The sequence below is a fragment of the Chanos chanos genome, chromosome 8 (genome assembly GCF_902362185.1).
Source record: "Chanos chanos chromosome 8, fChaCha1.1, whole genome shotgun sequence".
Classification (NCBI taxonomy): domain Eukaryota; kingdom Metazoa; phylum Chordata; class Actinopteri; order Gonorynchiformes; family Chanidae; genus Chanos; species Chanos chanos.
This window is the reverse complement of record NC_044502.1, coordinates 31,845,717-31,868,593: the sequence shown is the minus strand read 5'-3', so window position 1 is coordinate 31,868,593 and position 22,877 is coordinate 31,845,717. Positions and strand designations below refer to the sequence as shown.

Below are 22,877 nucleotides of genomic sequence, written 5' to 3'. Positions count from 1 at the left end.
TCAAAATGCAGATTTTATGAGGATGTTATTGTACTAGAGAAATATTTGTCCCAAGCTTGCAAAATGAAGACTTGACACCAACAGCCTGAAGTGAAGGAAAAACGTAATCATCAGTGCTATTATAAGAAGGACGAGTTACTTGCACTGAGATATGCATCCATAGTGCATCCTCACTCATGCAAAATAATGTCTTCACTGCAGCGGCAAAAAGCTCTTCACAATTTCTTCAGACTGAAATCTGTTACAACAAACATTTCTCTAAACGCATTTCAACGATGGAATATAACTGCGTATTTTGATTGTGGCATACTTGTTGTTATTATATTACGTTATGAATTTAATCATGTATCAATCAATTAAAAACATCAAGAGAGTTTTTGCTCCTAGGGAAATGTATATTACTGCGGGCTATAATCTTTCTCATGTAAAATAAAATCAGCAGAATTAAAATGACAGGACATTCCTTGAGAGGATCACTCAAATCAATGTTATGACAACATTAACGTCTTAGAGAAGGGGATGCGGGAGACAAAAAATGCAGGAATGCAGGAGAAAAAAACATACGCGTGCACACACACACAGGCACAGACGCACACACACACACACACACACACATACAAATGCGCACATACTAGGCCAGAGTTACAGTCTAGCCAACCTGGCACTACTGTATAATATGCATGAGTGGCTGAGAAACAAACATTATTCATTTTTAGGTTATTGCATCTTAAGTCAATTACCTTAAGATAATTAAGCATATGACATCTTGTGAAATTGCTTTGTCAAGAAGCATTGGTCAACAAAGCAAAAATTAAAGCCTCACGGAGAAGGAAATAGAGGTAACAAAACGAGAGGTAACAAAAACAGATAAGGAAAATCAATTGTGGCCTTCATGTACTGCATTTAAGTGGAGTCAAAGTGACAGTTTTGTAGGTTTTCATTGGGCCATTGACCATTTCTCATGTCAAAATTTGTGAGTGCATGTGTATGTTTGTGTGTTTGTGTGTGTGTGTGCTGGGAAGAGACAAACGCATTTTCGTAGGCAGGGAATAGTATTAATGGTGAACGTGTTAACGATGTTAACTAAAAAAATTTAAGCAATGCAAAAAAGCTAGTTTCCTTTACATAAATCCATTTCATAAGTCACAGCTTTATTTCAAATATCTGAGTCACTCTCTGAGTGCAGAAATGTGAGTGACAGCTGACAACAACGTGATGAGAACACTTGTCTTATAAGAGAAATGATTTCATCAAGAAATAACGGCCATGACTTACCATTATAGTCGTAACGATGACAGTTCTGTTCTCCATACCCGATGTCTCATTTGGAAGCAAGGTTTGATCTTGAATCAGAACCAGCTTATCAACATCATTCCAATAGCCAATCTGAAGATGGCAAAACACAAGTTGAGTCAGTCCAGAGGATTAGTCAGTCTACAGAATTAATAGGCTCGTAGGTGTAAACTCTTACACGTTGGGGAATATTAATGAGTGAGACAGGACTGTACGCTGACACGTGTGAGTAATACATAGTTCCTGTTGTACGGACACACTCTAGAGGATTTAACAGGACTGGGTGTGAAAAGGAAAGTGATATCGGCTTGGATTATATTCTGTGGAGGAGGACTGACTAGCAGGCGGCGTTCCTTACAGTCTCTGGTAGAACAGGGCTTCGTTGTCAATCTAAATGAGTTGTCTCTGCCTCCTGATTAAAACCACTCAAACCACGGTCTCTCTCTCTCTCTCTCTCTCTCTCTCCCCACCTTTCTCTCTTTTCTCCCACTTGCCATCACAGTTCCTCTGGTGCTTCATATGAGCCAGAGGAAGAAGCCAAAAGTAGCGCTAAGCAGCGGAGAAATAGACGAAGAAAGGCAGAACTGGCGGAAAGGAATGGCACCAAGCATTTCAAAAACAGTTATGTCGTCTTACTTTCGAGTTGCACCAAACCATACTGTAACATCAAGCTGTTCATATAAATAGTGTGTTTTTCAGGAATGTATCAAGAGAAAAGATATCCAACAATTTACCATGACAGTGAAAGATGAAAAAGCTCTCTTTGATAATGAAGGTATTCAAAAATGGAAAGGTTTGGGGCACAAGGGCTACTTATATATATTTCTGTAACATCTTCTTCATTGTCATTATTATAATTGCTGTGAATATACCAAAAGTGTGCTAATGCACTCCCAAATGCAATTTCTGTGTTGTTTGAGATACAAGCTCCAGTACTCGAGCGGGAGAGGAACACTGAGAGTGAAAGGATGAAAAATTTTTAGTATTATCAGACAGGAACTGAAAAATTAAGCAGCTGTGATGGCTTTCTTAGGTCTCCATAAGAACATACTGTGAAACGATTTTCTTTTTATTTTAAATATTAATCTGGGACATTACATTGATGTAATGGACATCTTACCCTTCTGGGGCCATTGTTCTTCAGCTCAAACACATCCATGGTGTAGTTCACTCTACGCCCATAGTGGTCGAACTGAACATTTCCCGTTAATCCTTGTAGTCGTACCTGGTTTGTAACGATTAACAAATGAATGATTGCATTATCTATAGCCTGGAAGATACAAAGGCTTCTCCTTATAATCCATCCATATGTCTCAGCTTCTTCTTTTCGGTCTCACACAGACGGTGTGTGTGTGTGTGTGTGTGTGTGTGTGTATGTGCGGTGGCTGTCTGACCTGTTTAAGGGCACGCTCCATGTCAATGCCTTGATTCCATGGTGCTGCAGGATTAGCCAAGCAGTCCCCTGCATTGCCCCTGCGAGAGATGTCCACCTTCTGTCGACGGAGGTTCCGGAATGCCTCGGCCATTACCATCACACCGTCATAGGTCAGCGCAGAAGTGTACTGAAGAAGAGGAGGAAAAGAAAGAGAGATTAGATATGCGACAATTACAAGGTAATTGGAATTAAACAAGACCATTTGCTCAGAGTCTATACTAGAGAATACTGTGAGATAATAAGAAAATAAGGTTGTACCTCACGGCGTAGCTTGACACAGTAAGTCAAAAGATATGTAAGACATTGACTATGAGATGTCATGTCAACAGCTCTTAGCTACACTTCGCTTCTTCATCCTATTGATACAACTCTGGTAAGTTCATAGAATCATTTACTCTGTGTTTCCGCGTTTGTTGGGAGTACAAAAGCAGACAGAATGTGGTGCAGACAGGACTAGACTGAGCTATTGGTCATTGATTGGCCTCCTATTTCATTAGACACTAATGAAAACAGTCCTTTGGCAAAACTTCCTGGAATTTAATCAGACACAAAATGACTGTGAATACAACTGAGTGAATGCAACTGATTGCCTAACTAGTTCCCCAGCAAATGCTACTTTCACACAGCACTTTTGTGCTACAGATAGACTATACATCAAACAAGATGTACACACCACAGTACAAGATAGTGGAGATTCAGCTGCTTTAACACAGTCTAGCTGATGCTTTTAGATGCTACCATATGTTTAATTCTGATTTCCTATCAACACTATTATCACGCATCAAAAGTAATTCCCTTGATGTTAGCTCTCACGAACCGTTGACATTCTCATCCAATCTGAGATGCCTGACACAGTGAAGATCTACTGTATGAATTTAATTTATAATTCTCCTCACTACAGATTCATTACTGTTATCAGCATGTCTCTCCAGTGTGTATTATATAGATTTTTACAGATCAGCATCTACAGGCAAAGTGCATCATCCGGGCCTTGGTACGTCTGAGAACATTATCACTTTGAATTTGAAGTTGCAGGATTTTTGCTCCGGAGGAGGTAAGGCAAGAAAAAAAAGCAATCACAGACATTATGATGAGCCTGCTCATTAAAAAAAAAAAGTGGAAAAGAAAGACAGTGTAGAGAAGTGCCCTCTTTTCTACTTAATTAATGTGGAGGCAGGGCAAGGAAGGCAAGATAAATGCACATAATCCTGTCCATGATTAAGCTAATTTATTCAGTGGTCACAGCGGTTTTACAAGGCATTTTCATCTGCAGTGGCTCAGATTGTAAATAAGGAGGAGAGCAACTTGCAGCCACCTTGTGCCACGGGGAAGATATATGAGGCCAATGTTAAACGCTCTCTACGCATATCAAAGTGTTGCATCACATAGACTTGTTCAGTATTGAAAGCCTCAATAAAATATAAAAACACAACATATGTAACGCAACTGAATTTTTTTTTTTTTCTTGTTTTTTTTTTTATTTATCCCAGTTTATATACAGTTCATTACGACTATTTTTGCCTGAGATGATTTAAAATATTTCAATTTGGGTTTTCTTTTTTCATATTTATTGCTGCACTGAGTGCAATATGCTTGCATTGGTAATTAAATGCACTGTTTCTGGCTGTTACTTACATTCGGTGTTTCATTTTATCTTCTGCACTGCACTGTCACCTTGACATATTATTTTACATAATGTGTTCCCTGAGATATGACCAAATTCAAACACAGCGTATTAAAAAAAAGAAAACATCAACATCACTACAGGCGTTGTTTCTTGTAAAAGCATGGTGAACTATACACTGAGCTATGATGACTCTATGTAAGACTGCTGTAGTTTAAGATCCACTGTAACTGGGCAATTGAACTCTGAGAAATGATTTCAGGCCAGCCATAAATCTTAATGGTACAGAGCATGAACCATTACCACACCACTGATGACAATTGTTGTCAGCTAAAACTGCCAAAATTACATTTGATAGTTTATACAGTTCAGGGGCTTAAGTACTGCAAAGAGCAGCAGATGCATTTGCACAGAAAATCCATCCAAGAATCAATTCTAACACCAAACAATCTAGCAAGGACTAAAGGACTATCAGTACATATTCAGAATAGCAGAATATACTTTATACTGGTTTACTGACCAGCTGAACAACTGCACCTGGAGCAGATCTTGCAGTTTTTCTCCACCTGGAATGGTCTGATCTTTCATTGATCTAAGAAGCCCATACAACAAAGCCTACTACAACCACTGAAAGTGATGTTTCTGTGACCTCCACCTATATCTGCACCTGGGAGAGCATTGCTCCTAGCACACAGTTTTATCATAGCTCCTATTTTGTGATTCTAGAACTGGAGGTAAAAAGAAATGGGGTTACTAGCTGTTAGACTTACGTAACTACATCTGTGGTGTGATATGTTGATTGTGTTTGCCTCTTGTGTTGACTGCGTTGCTTACAGAATGCCAGTCTTGTCTAGATGATAAATGCTTTTATATATTTGTTTTGTTCTTCTTGACCCTTCTTCGTGTATACTGTGCCGCAATTACCAAAGCTAGCTATCTTCTCTGTGTACAGTGCTCTCCAGGTTCAAGCTTTAACACTAACAAGCAAGAGGAAACCTGAATAAAAGTTCAGGAACACTAATTGTTATGCCAGTCAAATGTCACGGCTGTGAAGATTCTGGTACGATGCTTTTGAAGTGTATGTGGAAAAAAAAACATCATGCCATTTAGCACAGTAGTCTGTACGCTCAGTGTTGACATATAAGCTCTGCCTAGCTATCTCACTGTATATACAACAACACAAGATTGTGTACCACTCTGCTGTTTACAACGGTTTAAGTTCCTTGTCCTTAGCAACAACTGTAAAGCAGGCTTAATGATAACATGAGAAACACAAGTAATGCACATTGTGTCAGTGTTCCAAGATAGGCACAGTGCATTTGCTAAAAGATGAATCCTGGAATTTTATGCTATACAGATATATTTTTCTTTATGAAAAAAAAAATTAAATGTGCAAGTCAAAGTAAAGGGATCATGAGAAAATGTTATACTAAATGTAATATTGCTTTCAGTGCTCCACAATAACACCCTAACCCAGGGGTGGGCAAATCCAGTCCTGGAGGGCCGGTGTCCTGCCGGTTTTTGTTTTCACTTCTTAGCTACCTGTTGATTTTCACTTTGAAAACAGGTGTGCATGCTCTTCAGCCAATCAGAGATTGTATTTAGTTGGTCGACAAGAAAAACAGCAGGACCATGGCCCTCCAGGACTGGATTTGCCCACCCCTGCCCTAACCCCTTCAGCTGTGTAGAAAGCAGATCCACAGCATGTCTTTCCAAATGAATGGTTATCATGTAGTATAGTTGCGCAGTATAGATGACTGGCATATCATCTTATTACATTTTTTGCGTTGGTACGACTGATAATCTAAATCTGTTAAAATGTTCTATAAAAACTTTTTATTGCTTATAAAGAAGATTTTGAACCGCATAAAAAAAGGTCTGAGATAAAAAGGAAAGTTGTTTTGCTCTTGGTTATCTTGTCTTTCATAGATGGAGAGATCTCATAGAAATTTGAAATAGCTGCACACAAACAGTAAAGTTCTCTACCCTCCCCCTCCTGTCTCCACAGCAGTGGCACAGAGAGAGACAAATTTCAGCTACGAACATCAGGGTCACTGCAAAGAATTTTAATGTCTAAATTCTTTTTGTGTGTGTGTGTGTGTGTGTGTGCGTGCGTGTGTGTTTGTGCGTGCGTTCGCGTGCGTGTGTGCCTGCGTGAGTGCGTATGTATCATAAATATGAAATATTTAAGAAGTGGGGATGCTAGTGTCTTTGTACTTTTATGACAGGAGTGCTTACGTAGTAGGGTTCAGAAGTGCTCACAAGAAATCAATTATCAGTTTGGCATGGGATAATATATACTAACAAGAGACTGACATGATGTATTGGACCTTTAGAAATCTAGAAAACAAAGTTTGGAGAAGGTCATATGGGCAATGTAAACCAGAGCTGAACTGGTCAGGTCTAATATTCCTCCAAACATCTCAGTCAGCTGAACTGGTCGGGTCTACTATTCCTCCAAACATCTCAGTCAGCTGAACAAGATGTTCGCAAACAAATTATTTCTTTGCATAATTCCACTGACAAATAAAACACTGCAATGTCTCAAGTTAGTTCAAATAAAATGCGGAGCATGCCTTGCGTAAAAAAGAAGTGAATGACGCAATCAATCATGAGAGCTATGAAGAATGTTCCATAGCACAAATTTGCATTTACATGCCACCCATGTATACATTTATTTGTTTGAATTACATATTTTCTGACAGATGCACAATGTTTGCAATGTTTGTGATCTTCTGTTTATGGCTGAAAGTTCAGTTGTCTTTTGTGACACTGTAACTAAGCAGCTGGATGAATCTGTGCATGATATACCTAGTGTACATATAACAGTATGCACACTGCATGCATGATGAAATAAATAGTTTCACTCAGTTTCATAAGCAAGAAAAGGGCTTGGCATTCAGCAAGTATATCCACATGTGTGTATAGGAAACTGTGACACTGGATGAAAGTGCGTGTATGAGATTGAGATAGTATAAAAAACTGGAGAGAGAGAGAGAGAGAGAGAGAGAGAGAGAGAGCGCAGTGGGGAGCAGAGCTGAGGTGGGTTTGATTGCATCAATTAGAGACCATGCTCTCTCTCTCAAGAGACAGCAGACAGAATAATGTTTAAGGGACTGTGTCCACTGGATGTATTTAAATGCGAAACGAGCCAATGAAAGAATCTGAACAGTTGAGGTGTACAGACAGATAAAAGGAGACACACTGCTCGTTGCTACGATACAGTGTCTAATTAATTAGTTAGTTGGTTAACTGGCCTTGCTTCTTTGTAACTTCTCTGAAATGAAAAATAATAAATTACAGTTACTTTCTCCAGTTTAATGATGAAAATACATGTTACCAAGTCTTGTTTTTCCCCCCCAAATGTTCTGTTCTGTTCAGAATTATCTTTTTTTTTTTCATCTCTGTTCTTGTTCTGTCCTCAAATTAAACTGCCAAGCAGGTCATAGCAATATTAACATGAATCAGCAATCACACTGATGACTCATACGACTTTTTTTTTTTTTTGTGCAAATTAAGTATGAAACCTGCATGAACATGAATATAGCAGGTAACATAGCAACCCCTGGTTTTGTTTGATTTGCTTGTGACTATGACACAGGTTTAAAACATGTTGTCCTTGAAACTATACATTTATTAATAGTGATTTCAGCATAGCAACACTTACATTACTCTCTGATTGCTGGAAATTTGTAATGCATCAACACAGATACTGACTCTAGCCATAAAAATGGACCAGAGACATATAGTGATAAATGAGTGAATTCTCATGCATCCAGTATCTCTAATTTTGAACTCTTTGCAACTTGAGGTAACAGCCGGGGTGGGGGGTGGGGGTTCCTTGTACCATTCACATGATCTTGTTAAAGTGAGCTCTGTCCTCAGGTAGGCTATGAACAATGCCATGAATACATGTTTGGTAGCAATGTTACAAACATTTGATAAAACATACCAGTGCCTAAAATGAGCGTGCAGCGATCCATAAATATTTAATGTCTATTTATGCAAACTTTAAAGTTTGTATAACAGGTGCATCTCCTTTTGTTTCCAAGGTATAAAGGTTATATTTGCTGAAGTGCATCTGCAGCTGCGGAGTGACTTGGGTTGAGAAGTTGTAGAGTTACCCATAGAGTTACCCATAGCCCTGAAGTTAACCTGCCCTGTGGTGGTATCCTGCACCACAGAAACATTCCTACTCAGCAAATTTACCAGAGGTAAAATAACCACGGGCATATCGGTATACAAATATTTCACGTGTTTAAATAATTCACACACAGCAGAGTAAAATGAACACTTTGCATAGTATTTCAGCAACACTTCATATCTGAATGTTCAGTTTTTCTTGAAATAAACAAATAAGTCTTGCAAGTGCCCTCTAACTTTGATTAGACGTAGACCATTCGAGTGTGACATAGTGACACTGTCATTTTTTTTTTTTAAAAAACATGCATTCCTTTTTAAATGTACGCTTGCTCTCTTAGCTGATATGTTGATCCAGAGCGGCTTACAATGATTACCCTGTGTATCAGATTCCTCTAGAGCGAGTGGCATCTCATGTGGCTTACTGAGGGGCACACTGGAGGCAAACTGTCATGCCTGGGATCCAAATCTACACTCCCCCAGCTTCTGGGCCAAATTTTTTATCGCTACCACTCTAGCAATTCTGTCATATACAGAGCTACTTTGAAGTGAATTGTTAACCCAGGAAAAGTATCAATTGTTACAACTGACATACCATTTTATGCTGAAATACTTTATATTTCCGCCAGCAAAGATGAATTTGCAGGCTAAATACAACTTATACAGTTCAGACACTTACAGAAAAAGGCAGACAGAGAGTGAGAAGGAACAATTAAGGAGAAAGAGAACATCCTAGCAGCATGGCAACATGGCCCGTAACCGCGATACGCGTTTCCTCCATGGTGACGCCAGCCGTCATCACGCGCGCACATGCGGAATGTAGGCCAGTATGTCGGAAAAGATGATTGGCTGCTTTCTGTAGGCCTCCATTAGACACGGACCTAATGCTAATGGAACAGTGCATGACTCACAAGGGCTGTGGACCATAAGCCCTTAACCCACTGCAGGCCTGTGCGGCCATGTGTAGCCAAGATTGGCGCTCACTGAAGCAGGAGCATCAGCAACAGAGGCAGCAGTAGCAGCCCAAGACGGAGGGATCTCCCTAAGCTGCAGCCCTGACGTGCCACCATCAGTAGCTCACATTGCCTCTGAATGTCATCCTCATCTGTCCCTCTGGAACAGGCAGTAGGCATCAGAAAACGGATAAAACAAAAAAGCCCTGTTCGAACGTTTTTGTTTTTTTTTTCCCCTGCTCCGCTTAGACAGAGGCAGAAACATACCTCACACACAAAAAAAAAAAATCCTCCGGTAACCTACTAGAGGTTTTTAAACACCCGTCACCCAACCCCAGCCATATATATGCACAGTGTACAGAATCCCTGCATCTCTGATTGCACATAGACCCTTAAGAGCACATTAGCAGTGCATGTTAGCAGGCAGCAGTGGTGAAGGAATTAGCCTGGTAACTGGAGGGATGGTTGAACCGGAGTTTCAGTTCACCTCACTGCTCACTGTTACTGGGCCCTTGGGTAAGGCATTTAACTCCATAGAGGCTCCAGAGGTGTGGGGACTCTAGATAATGATAATGCAGGTAGCTCTAGACAAGGGCATCAGCCAACTAAGCACAGTAATGTACAAATGAATGAGCAGGAGTTCTTTGTATCCAAATGGATAAGGTTCTTCAGATACTGACTTTACATTTAAAGGTGACCGGTGAGATTTCTGGGCTTACCTTAGGGGGAGTGTCAGAACCGGGGTACTCTCGCTGATCCAGCTTGTTCCAGCGTTGCATGAGTTTGATAACCATGGGGTTGCTGAAGTCCACCAACTGAAAGCCAGTAACATTAGCCCCACCATGCATGAACCGCTCTAGATTAATGTCCTTAAAACCCTATAAGAGAGAGAGAGAGAGATAAGCCAATGAGTTCGCCTCAGGAGCTGCAGCTTTGAAGATCGTGACAGTTTTTCTCAATTGCTTTTTGACTCGGTGTGCTCAAGCATGGAAACTACTGACAAAAAAAAAAAACTTGCTAAAATGCAAATTTTTAAAAACTCTAAATGCATTTTTATTTCCTCAATACAAAGCACAAAACAGTACATGACTTTTCTTCAATACTGACATTATATTCTCCCTCATATATATAATACATACCACTTAACAATACACTAACAACTTAGGTCCACACAGTCACTGCGTAAAAACCAAAAAGGTGTGTGAAATGAGTGAGAGTGTGTGTGTGTGTGTGTGTGTGTGTGTGTGTGTGCATGTGTGAGTGTGTGTTTGCCTCTGCGTGTGTGTGTGCGCGCGTGCGTGTGTGTTTGTGTGTGTGTGTGTGTTTTAGTTGCTATAGAGGAGCTACACACAGCTCAGAAAGTGCTAATTGATGACAGTTTTTTTTAACCATTTACATACTGTGACTGAAACTTTAAACAGAAATTTCAAACAACGAAACTCTCTAATTAGCTCTCAGAACCTTGGCATGAATATAAAAGGGATTATTTGAGAACAACAGAACCAAACAGGCAGAGAGAAAAAGGGAGAGGCAGGATTAGAGAAAGACAAAGACCAAAACTCAGACTCAGACTTGAAGGAGGAAGGTGACTGATGTCTAAAACCATTAGTGAGACCATAGCAGGAGTGCTAGACCATGGGTTGATCATGTGGGAGGCTGGGCAGCAGGTGCAACCCAACCTAATCTATTATACAGTGGCCTCCACATTCAAGCATTTAGAAATTAGAAAGGGAAAGTGAACATTTCAGTACCACCTTGTCTGCCGCAGTGTTGTAAGGCGGCACACAGACATACTGAAAATCTGATAGAGTACTGAGAGGGTACAGTTGCTGTGTTTTACAGTACCTATTCACATATAGTAATACATTTCATCACCGTTTAATATGAACATGAAAGAACTGCTCTTTACTGCACAGCAGGAGACCTGAACATACATGCACAGGATGAATATTATGTTATAATTTCTCATAGAGGCATCTGTTATGATGTCTCCTTATAAAAGTATTCATGAGACAGTACAAAGCTTTTACGCCTGTACAACATAATAACATTTGACCATTTCACAAGTGGTCATGCTGTATAATAACTACATACATGAAACATAATAACAGAATCTTAATAATGCACAAGACACACTATGCTGATTCTAGCTTAATAAGTTATAGCAATCATGATATTTTAAATTTGCAATAATACACTATCTGGGGGATATTCATTAATTATTACTTTTGTTGATTAATTAATCCGTGATGAATTACTACATCATTATTAATATTACTATAAATAATTTGGGGCACAAATTCATTCACATATGTTGATGGAGGCATATGTTATATTCCGTAATAATTAATATCTGAAGAAAGAATTGAGTTCTTTACAGTTAGTGGACAATCATAGAAAAAAAAGAGAAAATAAACATGGAGAAAATATATTGATGTTTAGTAGTAAAGACTGAAGGCAACATGACAATGATTACAAAAGTGTACATTATAAAAGTAAATTAAAAAAACTGAGGGAAAATATGGGAAATTAATGAAATGAGCTCATTCTAGAAAGCAGAGGCTGGTTCAGCGGACAACAAGGCAGGCTAGAAATGACAGAATGATGAAGGGAAAGGAAGAAGCCTCCGATCAGTCATTTATCTGCAAGTCACTTAATCACAACAGTCTAAACTGTTTAGCGAATTTATTTTAACTGGGGTTGAAAAGCATTTATCAGAGGAGAGAAATTAGCTACCGTGACAAACCTTCTGGGGCAGGGGGGAGGGGATAGGCTGGTTAGGCTGCAATCGCACAGCAGTGCATGATGGATTGGTTTCATGTCTCTCTGGGTTTGGTGAGAAGTAAATATTCTTCACATCCAGAACTGCGATGTCGGAGGTTAACAACATCACGGTTCTAGATTTCTCCAGGGACGCGCTCCATTTGGTGGTGTTTGGTATCAGTATAGGATTAGTAAACCGGGAGAACTGCAACATCCATTATGACATATTTCATTACTAGAAAGGTAAAGTACCATACTTAACAGCATACAAGTTCTTGACATCTGAGATCAACAGGGAATCAGGCCCAGTTGACTGTCCTGAAAACCCCTCCTGTTTCAGATATTTTTCCAACAATGTTGGAGAACTTTCAGTGTTATAATTCTTTCTCAGTGAAGATGTTGACTCTCGTACACGCAAATCTGTGTGACTTTACAACAGTTATTTTCTATTTACATAGCTGACGAATGAATCTTCAGTCTAGGAAACTAGTCAGCCTTTACAAATGACTTTTCTTCTCTGAAACATTAGAGTCCAAGTTTGTAAATCCTGTTGTAATGTAAAGTGTCTTTCTCTGACAGTGGATCAATGGCCACCCCTAGTAATGCGGAATTGATGACAGACGTGTTGCACTAGGTACTAGGTAAGAGTGTACAGTGATTTATGTGTTATGGTGGTAATGTCACACACAATTGCTCCTTCTCCACCTCTGTCCATGATCACCAATCAAGAGACTGTTATTGGAGAGTCAAGCAAATGCGACCCCTTTTGTTTCCAAGGTATAAAGGTGTCTCTTTAAAACTAAAGGAGTTCCTTTAGCCGAAGAGTCACCTTGGATTGTGGACTTAACTTTGGTTGGTGGAATTAACTTGGCACCTGGGTAGAGTCTATAATTATAATATAACTGCTTTGTGAAACACCCACTTTTCTCACTGGAACAGCCTGATCCCTCTTCGATCTCAGCGTAATTTCTGCTGCTTCAGCGTATTGGCCGAAACTGCTGTGTGTCGAAGGTGGACGTGCTTGCGCTGCCAGAATCGCCTTGTCTCTGTGCCCCAGAGTTCTTATCTTCAAGCTCCTGACTCTAGAACATTCCAAACAGACTTCTCTCTTTTCTGAAGTTGTGGCCAGGGCTTTATCTGATGTAGACCGAGACTAATCACGTTCAGAGTAAACATAGCTATCTTGCTTCTCTCTCTGTAGCAACTGGCATGTGTTAAGACATTTTGCTAAGAGGTCTGTAAATTTGTCATTCACCCTTTAATTGAGCTGAAAAACCAATGGACAGTTCTCTCTATCATTTCTTATTTGTCTTGTTTATTTTTATTCTTGGCAGCCTATCACACCTGTACCTTTCAGACTAGGGCCACCACACTTAGCATACTATGTAAGGTTATGCTGAAGTTGGCTTATATTACTATTTCATACTGATAACCAATGACTTTGTAAATCCTAAATTTAAAAAAAAATCCACTTGCATCCAGACTTGCATTTAACAGGTAGGGCCCAAGATGCTGACTGACTGTCAGGGATGACTTACTTCACTTAATACAGCCTGTTTCCCCTATTAAAGTCAGAGGGCATTAGACAGCAAGCAAGACAGGCTAATAAATGAGACTAAAACACAACTATGGGTCATTCCACTCTCTTACTTCACTCCTGTCACTGAATAGCGCACAGTTTTCAATCCTGCAGTATCTGTACATATTATTTTACATTGATTAATCTGTCCTACAGAATGAGAACTAAGTAGGGAAGTGTAGCATAATCAACAATGAAATGCTGAAATGCTGAAATAGCACTTTTCAGGTGAACAAAGCACACACTGTAAAAACTGCAGTTGAAAATATCGAGTAAGACTGACTAGCTTAATTTGTAGTATACTGTTACACTATTACCAAAGTCTGTGCATGTTGGAGTGGTGATGGACAACGAAGTCAGGGGACAACCTGTTCATTTACTTCAGCCTTGTGACTGTTAATCAATGGTTAGTCAGTATAAAAACTTAACAAGTTACACCTTTCAAACTGTTAGGTAACAAACCTCTTACTAGGGATCACCAACATTCTGAACTAGTACATTATTGAAATTTTATACTTTCCAGAGATCAGTATAAAACCAGTTGTTGATGATAAAGCAGTCAGCAACCTCACCATTCAAAATGTACTGGCATCTGTTAGATGGTGCTACACTGAATTATTTTACAATGTTAGACTGGCAGAAACATGCCAATGCACAACATAATAATAGCACACAGCATGTGGTCCTATATCCACTGAGGATAAGGCATGCATCATCAGACGACATCATGACTACATCTTGATCCAACAAGACAATGTAAGCATCTGGCAGTGTTGTTAAGTGATATAACAGATTCAAACTGCAACTAGAGGCAAGTGAGTTTGTTTGTCTGTGTGTGTGTGTGTGTGTGTGTGTGTTTGTGTATGTGTGTGTGTGTGTGTGTGTGTGTGTGTGTGTGTGTGTGTGTGTGTGTGTGAGAAACCGAATCAGTCTGACACACATGTATGTGTGTGAAAAGTACAATTTCACAACCTCTAAAATTACAACATAAACTGTATTGTTTTTTTATATCCTATTGGTCATTGCAGTGCGGCAGTGCTGAATCTCAGTCAGAGGCTCTAGAGGAGAGGAGACGCATAGTGACTGTGAACAGAGAGAGAGTCTCGACAGAGAAGAGCAGCGTTTCAGAGTTTCCTGACTCTTCCACCTCAAAACACACCTCCACCATCCAATGGCACCATGTGGCATGCTCCAGTCGAGCAACTGTTTAATTCACATTGATTTTTAGCGTGAACTAAAAATTGCAAATATTCTCATGAGATCCAGTCTGTTCACATCACCAGGCTACACTCAATACTGCATTTCTGTGTCTTCATGCAAAGCGACCCATAGTTTTTTCTTCTGCTCCATTTCACACAGTCAAAGGCAAGATCCTCCAGCTATCTGTGCTCATCTTGCTCCTTTCATGGGCTTGTTGAAAGTGCGGTACTCAAGTGTCAACCACCTACATTTTTTCTCAGAGACAGAACTGACACGCAACACAAACAGAGGGGTGACCTTTACATTCACTCCTTTGACCCCCAGAAGATGGGCTTCAAGGATGCTAGCAACACTTTTGTCCAGAACAGCCATGGAGAGGTTGCACCATATGGTGTTCGCGGCTCGCTCAGGAAAGAAGGTATTTCATTGCGCTACGGATGTGATGTGTCTGATGCCGCAACACGTTTTCCAACAGGTAAAACAAAAGACAGCTTCCGTGAAGCTGTTTTTCATGTCCGCAGAAGACGTGAGTAAAAAAAAAAAAAAAAAAAAAGAAGTCACGAGGAGTACTTTGATGTTGAAGTTAGGCTCACAAAGAAAACCGAGCACATCATTAGTGTTGTTCCAAGCACCGTTTAAGTACAGGGACTTCAGCTACTTCTGTAGGACAGTCAGGGGAGTCCTTTTCCACGGATATGGGGTCCAAGAGATCAGTTTTGTTGCGACGAGAGGGCTATTACGCCGCCCGTACCGCTCATGTTCGCCATTGAGAGGGTGTAAATGCACAGCACATCGGCCATTGGTGTGCTGTGATGCAGAGCATCAGCCAGGCGTCATGTTGGAAGTGGAAGAGTGTAATATACCTGCCTGAAACTTTAGCACCATCTGTTCTGAGGTGTTTGTTCAGTTTTCACACTTGTTCTGTGATGAATGCCTATTTTTTGCAACAGTACAGTAGGCAAAGGAATTACAAGTTTGTATAAGAGAGGTAAATAGTTTGTTCTTCAGTAATATGAGAACACGGATCTAACACTGACAATTTTATCATTTTAAACTAATGCTCATTTAATGAGAACACATTAAAATTTGAACTAGAGCTTCTCTGTGAAAAATTTAACATTTAATGATGTGGTGACACCATTAAAAAATATTTTTGGATTTCTTTTTCAGTAAGTAAAAGAAATTAAGCCTTTGTTTTCAGATTTCTGCAAAGTTAATATAAAGTTATTTCTATACTAAGTTTTCATCACTTAACTTTTGAAAGAGAAAGCACCAATTGCCAGTTTTCAAAATCGGTGGCCAAGATACAGATTTTGGTGAAGAAGTAAAATGACAGGCTAAGCATGGGTCAGAAAAAGACAAATGCCAAAGAGATTGACCAAAATTCCCAGTTATAAGGGAAATCTATCTATCTATTTTATATGAGTGTGTGTTTGTGCGTGTGTGTGTGTGTGTGTGCGCGCGCGCACGTGTGTATATGTCTGCATGTACATGTAAATTTTGTATACATATAATCTATGAGTTTACAGAAGCGACATAAAAGGATAAACAGATTTTGAAAGTCAGACTGTTGCTGTTTGGGGTTCAGGTTTGTCATTTAAAGAAACGGCAAATATTAAACAATAACTTAATAATAAATAATGGTTCAGTTTATCAAAGGGAACACTATTTCAGATGATGATGACACACGTCAAACAACCGAAAACTGCATCAGAAACATGAAACAGTGGTTCAAAATTGTCAAGGACAGGCAAAGAGAGACAGACACAATGAACCCAAAACAATAAACCTAAAACAATGGCCTCAAAAACGACTACGGAATTGAATCCACCCATCTGTGATCAAGCGTCACCAAAAACTATAAACTCATCTCTAAACTTGTATCCGGGTTTAAGTGCAACAGTATGTTCTGAGCATACAACCTACCAGCAGAATAAACAAATATGGACAAGTCAGTTATCTTTTAGGTCTAACCAGCATGTAAATGAGTTTGTGTTTGAGACAACCAATCCCTGACTTAAGCCCTGTTAAAACTTCCTTGATAAACTTTAAGTGTGTCTGCTCTTACCCAGCAAATGTTCTGATGCAACCTCAACTCTAACAACCATGGATGTGTACACCTTCGTGCTATTGTTGCCCAGGCAACAGCCCATTTGCCCTCTTTTGGCCAAGCTGCCCCTTTGAGGGATTTTGATAGCTGGGATTAGCCATTAGTAGTATTAGTACATCATTGCTGAAGTTAAACCAAATGAAATCACCATATTATTTTAGCTAAAGCTATTAGTTATGCGCACACAGGACCAGCAGTACATATGCGTGAGTTTCATCATAGTTGTTGTCGACAAGAGTGATAAATTAGTAAGATAGTTCCTGATTGGTTGGGAGGGACTACGTGGCTTACGTGCATTGTGTAGCCTACTTAGTTCAGTGTGAACAGTTATCTGTCCTAGCTTCCCTCAGCAGACACTGGCTTTGTGCCCCATTGTCATGGTCCTTCAAACGTAAATACGTCAGCTAGCTAAAAGAAAATGCGTTGAGAAGTGATGGCAATGGCTGGAGATTGCCGTTGACTGGCTTTGCAGGCTGGGTACATAACTTAGCTACTGCTCGTTAACTAGTTTGATGTCTATGTAACATATGCAACTGGTCACTGTTTTTGTGCAAGCCAGCTAATTAGCCAGGTAATAGTTAAGTTTGGAACAGGAGTTGTGTTAACAGTTAACGTACAATTAAATTAGAATTAATTTACTCATTTTGCCGCAATCTGACATGTATCTTAGCAATGCTGCTCTGTGTGTGTGTGTGTGTGTGTGTGTGTGTGTGTGTGTGTGTGTGTGTTGGGGGGGAGGTGCCCCCCTTTTTGGTAGAGTAACTGCCCCTCTGAACATCTGACGTGTCACCGCTAACAACCCAATGACAGATAGAGAAGGGTGGCTTCCTGTTTTTTATTCTCTCAGGGTTTCTTCCTAGCTTAACTTAGAGATATTTGTCCTCACACTGTTGCTTTTTCACTAGAAGCACAAAAGGTGTTTGTATACCTCTGATGCTCCCCTACACACAGCTGAACAGATTTAAGAGTGGTTTTATAAACATGAGGATGTTTTATAGCTTAATAAACACTAAGATGACATTAAACATGTTCCATGGCCTCTCCAGTTTCAAGATGTGAACATTTTTCACCCCTTTTAGTGGCTTCTGTAGCATTGGATGAACTTGAGTAGCTGTCCACCTTTTTCACTTCTCTAAGAACTTTCCTTTTGTGAAGACTGGTCCAATATCCCATTAGAAACAATTCAATATCTGTATATCAGTATTACAAAAAGCATCAAAGCTGTTCTGTTCACTGTTAGCATATCAATAAACCTGAATGATTGGTGTTTCTGTTATTTTGACTGTCCCCTTGCATTTTAAGAATGAGAAATGCCTATGAGAGAGAATGAGAGAGGACTGATATACGTCAGAAATATGAGAAAAAGCAGTAACTTGTTCTGTATTCTTAACTGTTCTGTGCCTTAAGGTAGACAAAGAATGCGTTTAGATTTTTTTTTCATACTTGCATTTTTTTTCTTCACTCCCTTGTCAGGAGTTCAGTGCTTGAGTTTGAACAGTCAGTTTTTGAAAAACAAGAAGAAAATCATGCTTTGTCACCGTGGATACATTACTATTCAAAACAAACAGCTATGCAGCAAGATGCTCTGAAAGGATCTCTATCAGCAATGTGTAATCTTACAATTGTGCTGATTTCCATAATTCCACAAATTTCTACAAAATAAGCTTTTTTTTTTGGAGTACAATTTGTGTTCTTATGCCAAGTTTTAAAAATTAATTATACTTCAATGCTGTTTACAAAACTTTGTCGATATGTCACACACAATTCTTTGGTGATTTGTCAAAAATGTTGGTTTTGTATCATTAATGATTTGCAGGAACATTGTAAACTGGAAAATAAATAAGATTTTCTCTAAATAAGATTTCATATCCGTACGTCTATGTGTTGTTGGCCCTGCCGTTTACTTTGTGAAGATGTTTCGAAAACTGAACCCAGGGTTTTATAAAAATAATCAAAGCAACTGAGGAAAAAAAAACAAGAAGAATATAAAAAAAGACTGTCACTGCAGAGGTGGACTGAATATGAATGAGCTCACAATTGAGGTATCTTGAAAAGAGAGCGGATTAAGAGAAAAAAAAGAGGGGTATGGTGAGAGATTCACAGAGGAAAGGAAAGAAAGAAAGAAATTTTGGAGAGGACAATGCAAACATCCAAAGCTGACAGTGAGAACAGGCTGATAAGGTAAAAACACAGCTCCTCTTACCAGGTTTGCCATAATGTAATGGTATCCCTTCACGTGTTTGCCGACACTCACTATCTGCAAAAAAAAAGAAACCAAACAGCGGAGTGAGCCCACGAAGTGCAGGAGGACACTGTCGTTAACGTTTGGTCCGTGTATGAATGATCAAATTTATCAGAATCATTTTTAAGGCTGGGTATGGGATGTTGTTTTACTCTGCTTAATTATTGAGAATAGGCTGATAGGCTATTTAATTTGAAAAAAAAATACTAATAAGAATTTACATAAATACATGGTTTAAATAATTTAAATTAAAAAATACACAGCCAACTGTAAAATATAATATCCTGCATGGCTGTCTTGAATATTGAGAAGGCATATTTGAATTAGAGGTCTAACAGTTCATCTCATTTGCAGTTCAGTTTCTACCAGAGTTTGGTTTGTATTACAGTTAGGGGTTGAAAGAAAATTGAATCAGATCAGAACTGAAGTCTTTCTTTCTTTTTAACTATAACACATTCAAATTTAAACATAAAAAAATTTAACACAGATATAACAAATATGATACAGACAGCTAATAAAAAATGAGAATGAAAGAAATCTTGAAAGTAATCGTCAGTACCTTTCAATTTAATTTTTTTTTTTTTTAGGAAATAAGCATAAGAAAATTAAACTTCAGCAACAGTTATTTTAAGACTCTTCTCCACAATATGTGTGGAAGAAATATAAGCATCTGTATTTTTTAGGTGAATATCAGCAAATGCGTACCTCTCTGTAGAAACCATATCCGCAGCATTGATAATTGCTAGGATTCTCATCCCCGTGTTGGTTATACCATGCTTCACACTTATGATATTTTTTTCTTGTTTGTACTTCACACAATATGAGCAATAGTTCAGCAATACCAAAATTTAAAAAATGTCTCTTTATCCCACACAGTACTAAACTAAAACCTGCCTTTTACGGGACCATGGGGGCTTTAACTTGTGCTAATTGTAATTAACATGTGAACATCCAATTACAGAATAACTAGCAATTTGCAATCAGAATGTTCACGTGTACCCAGTGAGATTTTTGATCTGATACACTTTTAAAATATACTGTTAATACATTAAAGTCATATTGTAAATTGTGTAAAAGAAAGGCATTTTAAAAAACGAGAGAGAAAGAAAAACATGTTGAGTGTGGTTTAGGTTTCCCTGATTTTTTCAGATTGCGAGGTCTCATAGACTTTTCAAAGAACTGCGGTCATATAAGATGGCAGGAGGCCAGATCAATAGTGGTTGTTACAGCCCATGCCCATCATTTCCACAGCTATGCCCATCATTTCCACAGCTATGCCTATCATTTCCATGTGAGTACTCAGCAGTGACAGTACAGAGAGACGTCACATTTTCAGTGACAGAGAGCAGATATAGTGTTAAGAATTCTGAGGTCCAAATCTTAATCTTTCATGTCTTTTTTTTCCTCTCTCTCTCTCTGTGTATGTGTGTGTGTGTCTGTACGTGTGTGTGTGTGTGTGTGTGTCTGTACGTGTGTGTGTGTGTGTGTGTTTGACTGATAATTATGAATATAAATGAGGCAAAACCATTCACATTCTAAGAACATGCTAGAGCACAAGACCCTGTGTCTTTTTGCTGCAGTAAGACATGTCAGAAAGACAACATTAACATTAACATGAAATCGCAGACTAAAAAGGAATACATCACAAATATTTCAGGAGAATCTACTTGATCCAAGTCCTTGTTGGCTTTGTGTCTGTCATGTACTGCATAACCTCATGTAACTTAACACTTTAAATTACAGTACAATTCACACATCATTGTATGGTAAAAAAAGATAATAGAAACTTTCTCACCTGCTCCAACATATTGGTTAGCCTCTCCGGCTCCAAGTCGATCACAAAAGTCTTTTCCTGGCGACGGTCCAGGTCGTCTAAGAGTTGCCGGTAACTTGCATCATTAAAGTTCTCCACACAGATTGCACTGACCTGCCATCCATTTTGTCCTGCCTTTTCCATGATGGCCTGTAGAATGGCATATCCTGACACAAAGACAAAATAACTCATTTAACAATGATAAATTAAAATAATCATTCAAATCGATTCAAAAATATTTAATCATAAAATACATTTGTGCATGGAAAAAAACAAGTAATTTAATCTGTGACTAAAAGACTTTTCTTTTTATTACCACTATCCAAATGCATGTTCTTTAACCTCCTACCCTTTTCTAACAATGACCTAATTATAGTCCACTAAGCCTAGGGCTTCAGAAAAGAGACTAATCACTGTTAGTGACTGGCTGTGCCTACTGGCCAACAATTCTGAATCTAAAAAATGAGATGCAAATTTCATACAGCCATGTAACAACCACTCAGAAACCTGAGAAGTGGTATTAACACAGCTTTAATCGGGCATTAACATAATGTATGCTCCCATCAGATGGGACTGATGTTAGATATGATAATTTGGCTGACTGGAAGCCGCTCTGGGCCACTTGTCTTCAGGACGAGCAGATGTCCCCATAAAAACTCACCTTCTGGTCACAATAAACACTTCTCTCTTTGGCTCTCTAAACAGTGGATCAACCTGGATCCAAAGCCACATACCGGAGTTCCACTGCTCTACACCTTAAACCTTTCTCTACTGTATTCTGAGAACATAGCAATGATAACAGTTTTGTAACAGTTTTCTTTTGTGACAGTGTTAAGGATTTTGAAGCAATATATCTGAATTGCTTCAACAAAAAATGCTGAATGCCAAATTCTTTTATATTTGATTTTCTGACCAGAAATGTACTCTTGGTTGCCTCCTTAGGAAATCTTAACAAACTGACATTGCGATAAATGTCAAGGCAGTCACTGAAGACTGATGGGACTACATTAAGTATGCTACTGAGAATAATCCTTTTGGTACCTTTGAGACAATATCACGTCAACCCTAAAAGCAAACACACCACACACACACACGCATTAAAAATTCACAGACAGTTTGCTTTATAATGTCTGTTAGTCCAGATGCTGGATATACAGGGACTAACTCCACACAGTGTAATCAGATGAGATCCCATTGCACTTCTTTACACACTCTGATACAATACCTCTTCTCTGAGTATGAGTCTCCATGTACACTCTGTGCGTACGACTCAATAACAGTTGTATACTTTACAGACCACTGAATCAAATATGTAATTATACTGTGTATTTAAGCACAGCAGTAATCTACATTCCGCGCCATTCGATAAAGCAGTTCACACAAAGGTTCCCTCATAACATAAATGTCTTACATGACCGCAAAAATCTATGCCCTCAAACAAACAGTTATCTAAATGCCGTGCAAAAATAACCTTCTGGGAGAAGATGTCGCCTTTCTATAGACTGGAAATAATTAGCAGAAGGTTGTTGAAAGGTTGTTGTAAATTAAAGGATAAGTCTACCCCGTTTACATAAAGGCTCTTCAGTGGAATCCTCAATGCTATGCATCTGAAACATCATTTAAGAAAACCACACATTGATCAGTGATTCCGGTCATTTACATCTTGAAATCCAATATGAACATGCATGTGTGATGCTCATTGGTCTGACCCAATGAAATAGCTTT

General features: G+C 38.9%; 1 protein-coding gene across 2 annotated transcripts in view; it reads right to left on the bottom strand.

The window, feature by feature from the left end:
- The window catches only part of gria4b (glutamate receptor, ionotropic, AMPA 4b), a 73,923-nt gene that overhangs the window by 14,823 nt on the left and 36,223 nt on the right, over window positions 1-22,877 (bottom strand). For both annotated transcript variants that reach the window (XM_030781038.1, XM_030781039.1), the window contains exons 4-9: window positions 21,135-21,319; window positions 19,301-19,354; window positions 10,165-10,323; window positions 2,688-2,855; window positions 2,414-2,518; window positions 1,276-1,386 (exon numbers count right to left, since the gene is read on the bottom strand). In XM_030781038.1, the coding sequence (XP_030636898.1) occupies window positions 1,276-1,386; window positions 2,414-2,518; window positions 2,688-2,855; window positions 10,165-10,323; window positions 19,301-19,354; window positions 21,135-21,319 (782 nt within the window). The remainder of the gene's footprint in view (window positions 1-1,275; window positions 1,387-2,413; window positions 2,519-2,687; window positions 2,856-10,164; window positions 10,324-19,300; window positions 19,355-21,134; window positions 21,320-22,877) is intronic.